This window comes from Dasypus novemcinctus, chromosome 18 (genome assembly GCF_030445035.2).
Source record: "Dasypus novemcinctus isolate mDasNov1 chromosome 18, mDasNov1.1.hap2, whole genome shotgun sequence".
Taxonomy (NCBI): Eukaryota; Metazoa; Chordata; class Mammalia; order Cingulata; family Dasypodidae; genus Dasypus; species Dasypus novemcinctus.
In genome coordinates this window covers 70030784-70037087 of record NC_080690.1, presented here as the reverse complement: position 1 = coordinate 70037087, position 6304 = coordinate 70030784, and the positions used below count along the sequence as shown (strand labels likewise).

The following is a 6304-nucleotide window of genomic DNA, read 5'->3' as shown; positions in this document are numbered from 1 at the left end:
CGCCTCGCCTGTTAAGACTCGGGGGCGCTGGTGATGATTTTCTGCGGAATAGGGGACCAGGGCGCTCTCATGGCGCAATGGGCGCCTGCGGAGTCCGAGGAGGTATTTATAGCCAAGGCCCGAGCTTGGCCCCTGGCGTGCAATCCAACCTAGGAGCCCACCCAGCTCAGAGCAGCTCCGCGTGCTCTGCCGGAGAGCCGGCCCTCGCACTGCTGTTGGGAACTAGCCCTCTCTCCCTCCCACCCCAAAAGTCCATTACCCCGCCCCCCGCTGACCCAGGAGTTCGGGCTCCCAGCTCCCTCCTGGGCCTTGCTGGTCTGTATCCAGACCCTCCCTGGTGACATCCTCGATGCCACCTTCTGTCTGTTGGGGCCATCGCTGAATCCCAATACCTCTTGTCCCTGTTCCCAGCCCCCCCCCCCCCCAATCAACCCCATTAGACCCATGAGTCTGGGCCTCCAGTTTGAACTTTTCACTCCCCTGAACCCGACTCCCGCTGCTGCGTCAGGGAAAAAGCAGGCGACAGGTGGCACCTGCCGGCAGGCCCGGGCCGCGACCACCTGCCGTTGCCGCTCACCCTGCGCCCCTCCCCGGGCACCTGCTTCTGTCAGTCGGCCCGCTGCCGCCCCCCCCCACACCTCCCCCTCCCCCCCCCCCGACCCTGCAGCCCCAGGACAAGGAGGAGGAGTGAGGCAGGGAACCCGACGTCGCCCCGCCCCAGCCCCTCCCAGCCCGCGCCCCCGCCCCTTCTCAGGGTTTGCGGTGGGTCTCCTTTCTCCCCGCCCCGCTCCACCGGCCCCGCTCCACCGGCTGCGGGCACGCCCCCGAAGGGGGGGTCGGAGAGGTCCCAGGGCGCTGGGGCGGGGCCTGCGCCTCCTGCCCGACTGCAGGACTCCACCAGCCCTACAGCCCAGCTGAGCCGAGCCCACCTGGTGAGAAGCCCCTGGGGGGAGGGGGCTCCTTAACGCCGCCGTTCCCTCCCCGGTCCCAGTTCCTTCCCCACAAACGTTGGGGGCCAGCACCCACCACGTCCTTCTCAGATGCAGCAGGCGGAGGCAGAGAGACCCTTCAACTCCCCAGGACCTGTCCGGACCCCTTTGCCCTCCACGGCAGGGATCTTGGATTCCGGTCCCCCGGGAGAATCAAGAGTTCTGGTCCTTAGCTGGGTCTCCTTCATGACCCAGGAGTCCCCGCCCCCAGCCTTCCTGCCTCAGACCCCCGGAGTCCCGGCCCCCAGCCCCTTCTCCCCCAGGATCCAAGGCCTCTCGTATTCCTACCCCCTCAGCCCGAATCCTGCTGAGTTCACGTGCAGAGACAGCCTGGGACTTCCCTCTGACCTTGCCCCCTGTGGGGTCCCTGCCCTCCCCCCAGTCCAGGTCCCCATTCCGGCCTTGGCAATGACCCTGGCGGCTTCCTCCCAGCGCTCCCAAATCATTCGCTCCAAGTTCCGTTCTGGTGAGAGGCTTCCCTGCGCATGTGGGAAGGGGGTCCTGGGAATGCTCTTCTCTGGGAGTGTGCAGAGTGGGTGTCGGGGTGGGGGCCGGTAGGACCCATGAGGCTAGTGTTTTCTGTGCCAAAAGTCACTTGTGCGTAAAGGAGCCCCTAGCAAAGAGAGGGACCTGTGGCGGCTCAGCGAGTGTGCAAGAGGGAGTGGGCTGCTGGCTGGGGTTCATGAAGGCCAGACCTGTGAAGGAAAGGCCTAAAACTGACACATGTGCAGAGTGGGGAGCACAGATGAGGGGACAACGGGCTGGGCCCTCTGGCTGTGAAAGTGCCAAAGCCTCTGCTTGAGGTTTCAGAGCAGGCAGGAAGTGTGCAAGTGGGTTCCCCGGAAAAGTAGAACAGGGGATGATTCTTGAGTAGGCTAAGTGTTGAAGTGTGTAAAGGGGTGTGCTTTATGTGGTTGAGTGGATGCAAAGACTCCAGTAAAAGAGTGAGTGTGCAAAAGGGTGTACGTGTATGGAGTAGAGCAGAGACGTGCAAAGGGAGATACTTGCTCCAAAACCAAGTGTGCACATAAGTGTCTTGATGTGTCTGGATGGGGGCCGAGACAGGGTGAGCAAAGATGAGGTGTGCACAAAATTACACGTGAGCAAAAGTGGTGTCTGTGCAAAACTAGAACCCCGGGAGATGTGGGGTGCGCACGAGAGGGTAGGCAAAGGGTAGTGCAGAAGCATGTACAAAGCAGTGTAAGTGCATCCGAGGAGGGGAGGTGCACATGGGCCGGGCCGCCAAGATGGCGATTTTGCGAGGGGTGGTGGGTGGAGGCGAGGGGGTGCTGGCACACGCTTGCTGGTGAAGGGGCAGGTGGAACTGGGGGCAGGGCCGCCTCCTGCCTGGACGTGGCTGGCTGCTCGCCCCGGAACGCTCCTCTGGCCCTCGGCGCTGCGCTGGCAGAGAGCAGGCGGGAGGCCCGGGGAAAGGGAGCAGGCTGCCCGCCCACCCGCCTGCACGGGCGTGTAAGGGGGCCGGGCACGCGGGTCCCACCAACAGCTGCAGTGCGCTCCTCCGCCAGGCCACGTTCCGCCCCCCCCTCCACTTCCCGCCTTCTTCCTCCCACCTCCCTCTTCCCTCCTCCCCCCACAGTTCTCCAGCTGCGGATCCACAGACGCTATCAGGACCCGAGTAAGTGTGGGCCCCGAAAGGGAGGGGATGGGGACCCCACTCCCCGGGGACACCCTGGAGTGTGGCCGCCAGATGCCCCGGTGCTGGTTCCTGCTCCTCAACCCTATGCCCCAGGATATACCGAATCCAACTCTGTCCTTCCCCAAGGACCCAAGAGTCCAAGTCGCGGGCTCCGGCTACCCCACCCCAGGAGCTCTGCTTCCTGCTCTCCAGCTTTCCCACCCCGAGGAGATGCATGAATCCGGGGCCTGTTTCTTTGGAGAAGATAGGAGCCCTACACGCCACTCTTGCCATATATAAGAATCCCTGGGATGTGGCTTTCAGCTTCTGTCTCTTCCAAGGACCAGGAGTCCAGGCCCCCACCCCCGGCCAGCAAAGGACAGAAATCTGTGATCCTCACCAACCAGGGAGCACGGAGTGGTCTGGGCCCACAGGCGGGCTGTCCTTGGACGCAGGAGTCGGGGCACCCAGCTCCCCACCCCTTGCCCGGCCCCAGGCCTGTCCTCCCCCACCCTCCCTCCTACGGAGCCGTCCCCCTCCCTGCTGGGCTCACCAGCGGGTCTCAAGGTTCTCCACCTTCTCTCCAGTCTCGGCTCAGGATCCCTGGATCTCGGCCTCAGGCCTGGCTCTGGCCCCCGCCCCAGCCTCATCCTCCAGCCCCAGCCCTTTTCTCTTCAGCCCTGGGGTCCTGCTCCCTGAGCCCGAACACGGCCCTTGGAGGTCCCCGAAGAAGGTGAGTCTCAAGACGCGAGTGAGAGGAAGTCCCCCTGAGGATCTAGCTTTGGTCGTCCTTCCCTGCTCCAGATGCCCCTTTGGCTTCTCTGCTCTGGGACAGGAAGGTGGGGACCAACCAAGCTGAAGGATGGGACATGACATCAGAGCTGCTTTTTCAGGAGTCTCCCAAGAGCGCCCAGCGTTGGAAGGAGTCCAAGGCCAGGGGCAACTTGACATACCACCAATACATGCCCCCCGAGCCGAGACAGAGGTCTGGGGCAGACACCCAAGCCAAGGGGGCAGCCTCAGGGCCGCCCCTGTGGGAGGGGACAAACTCACAGCAACCACACCCCAGGTATGTGCTCCCCTTCCCCACATTCCTGTTTTTCCAGAAGCTCAGCCCCCCCTCCCCTCCATCTTTCTCCCTCAAACCCGGAGTCCAAGACCAGGGAGACTGGGCTGGGGGCCAGGACTCAAGAGTCTGGGTACGCCCCTTCCCCCAGAATCCAGAAGTCCAGGCCCCCAGCTCCCCAGGAACCCAGGAGTCAAGCCTCCAGCCCCCTCCCCCACCTGGCCCCAAGAGTCCGAGCCCCCAGCTCCCTCCCCCCAGCACGGGAAGCTGCTCCCGTGGAGACCCTCATTTTCCTGCATCTTCTTGTGCCTCTGTCCTTGAGGACCCCAGAATCCTTTTCTCTCTCTGCCCCTCCTCAACTTTGTTGCCCTTCAGGACTGTCGCCAGGATGAAGCCCACTCCCCTCACTCCCTCCCCACAGGGAGACCCCAGCCCCTCGCCCCCGACACACAAGCTGGAACTTCAGACCCTTAAATTGGAGGAATTGACGGTGAGTCGGGGGGAGGGGGGAACTTCCCGGGCTGGTCCTCCCCTTCGGTGGAGCCCAGATGTCTAGCCCTGCAGCCTTTACCCCAACGGAAACCCCAGGAGTCCGGGTCGCCCGTTCCAGTCCTTCTAGGGTTCCGGGAGTGCGGACCCCCAGTCGCTTTTCTCTCGGTTTCCCTGAGCCGGGGGAGCCCGCCCAGCACCGGCCTCTCCCCCCGCCCGCTCCAGGTCTCCGAGCTCCGGCAGCAGCTGCGCCTGAGGGGCCTCCCAGTGTCCGGGACCAAGTCGATGCTCCTAGAGCGCATGCGCGGCGGCGCTCCGCCCCGAGAGCGGCCCAAGCTGCGGCCGGAGGACGGTCCCGCGGGGGCTCCCTGGCCGCGTCTCCGGCCCAAGGCTCTGGGAGCCTCCCGGCGGCCGGGCTCGGTGAGGGCGGGGCCGGGGGCAGGGCCATGCGAGTGCGGACCAATGAGGAGGAGACAAAGCGGGACGGGGCGGGAAGTAAAAAAAAGAGTAGCCAATGAAGAGCGGGGGGGGCGCGGCCTCGCGGCCTGAAGCCTGGAGGTGAGGGGCGTGGTTCCAGCCTGGGTGGGCGGATCCTAAGGGAAGCTAAGCCAATGAAAGAATAGGGGGCAGGGCCCGAGGGCAGAGCCTGATCGGACAGAGGGGGTGGAGTCACAGGACGCGAGTGGGAGGGGGTGACGCTCGGGGGCGTGGCTTACAGGCCCCGCCCCCTCGCCGTCCCAGTGCAAGCCCGGTTCTAGTCCCGCGCCTGGCGGGCCGTGCCCTTCTCGCGTCCGGGAGCCCTCGCGGCGGCTCCGGCTCCAGCCTTGCCCGCTTCCTCCGCACCGGCCTCGGCGGCCCTGACTTTGGAAGAGGAGCTGCAGGAAGCGATCCGGAGGGCGCAGGTGAGGGAGCGGGCCCCGGTGCGGCGAGGGGTCTCGGGTCGGGATCTGGGCCGGGGTCGTGGCATCACGCAGCTTCTCCCGGTCCGCAGTTGCTTCCGAACCGGGGCATCGAAGACATCCTGGAGGACCCGGTGGAGCCAGACGGTAAGAGAGGGACCCCTGATTTGGGGGAGAAGAGGGCTGGGGGCTTGAACTAGCGGGTGCTCAGCGAGGAGGGGGTTGAGATTCCGGGTTCCCGGGCCCGAGGGAGGAGGGGGCCGTGGGCGCCCTCCGCCCCCCTCCGCTCACGCTCCGTTCCTTCCCCCGCAGACCCGCTGCCCCCCATCCCCCTGGACTTCCCCGGCTCCTTCGACGTGCTGTCCCCCTCCCCGGACTCTGAAGGCCTCTCGTCTGTCTTCTCGTCCTCATTGCCGTCCCCCACGAGCTCCCCGTCCCCCGCTCCCCGGGTCCCATGGACTCCTTGGACTGGCTGGAGGCGCTGAGTGGAGGCCCCCCCCTGGGCTGTGGCCCCCCGGCCCCCAGCATCTTCTCTGCCGACTTCTCTGACTCCAGCGGCCCCAGGCTGTGGGACGTACTGGGGGACCCGTGGTGACGGCTTCGAGTGTTTCCAGAGACCCGAGAGCGGGTGGGGGCCGGGAGGTCACAGACGCAGGGTGGGAGAGGGCCCCCAGCCCCGCTGGGCCCCTGGACTGCCTCTTCCTGCAGGACCTCCGTGGGCGCGGGGGTGGGCCTGGGGGTCTGTGTGCTGCTGCCCGAGCCTAACAAGCTGCTTGCTGCTGCCTTCAGAGACCTCGTGGCTGTTTTATTCCCACCTTCCTTCCCCGTCCCCCCGACTAGGTGGTTTCCTGTCTTCTGGGTAGTCCAGAAGGTGGTCTGTGCTTTTTTTTGGATGCAGGAGAGGAGCAGGAAGCGTAGAGAGGGAGAAAGAGTTTGCGAGGCAGGACCGGGATTCTAGTTAGAGATGAGAAAACCACAAGGGGCCGGTCTGAGCTCAGAGTCTCTTGGAGGCAGACCCTGAGGCAAACAGACAGCTAAGGGGACAAGACAAGCAGGGGAGCTGCCTCGGGGAAGTCGCAGCCTCAGCCTGATCCCCTGGGAGCTCTGGGGTGTAAACCCCATTGCAGGGTCTTTCCCACCTGGAGGCAAAGGGAACTGAGCTGCAAGTCACCCTGCTTTGGTCCACTACGCCGCATAACAAATCATCCCCAAGCATAGCTGTCCA

General features: G+C 65.1%; 1 protein-coding gene across 1 annotated transcript; it reads left to right on the top strand.

Moving 5' to 3' along the window:
* The first annotated feature begins 965 nt into the window (after positions 1–965).
* MAMSTR (MEF2 activating motif and SAP domain containing transcriptional regulator) lies at positions 966–5867 on the top strand. The gene is given in 11 exon segments (XM_071209373.1): positions 966–1455; positions 2587–2625; positions 3213–3358; positions 3519–3694; positions 4067–4181; positions 4406–4600; positions 4922–4999; positions 5002–5082; positions 5172–5226; positions 5392–5526; positions 5529–5867. Coding segments are annotated over 11 exon segments (1581 nt in total). The 5' UTR covers positions 966–1040; the 3' UTR covers positions 5675–5867.
* Positions 5868–6304: the final 437 nt, after the last annotated feature.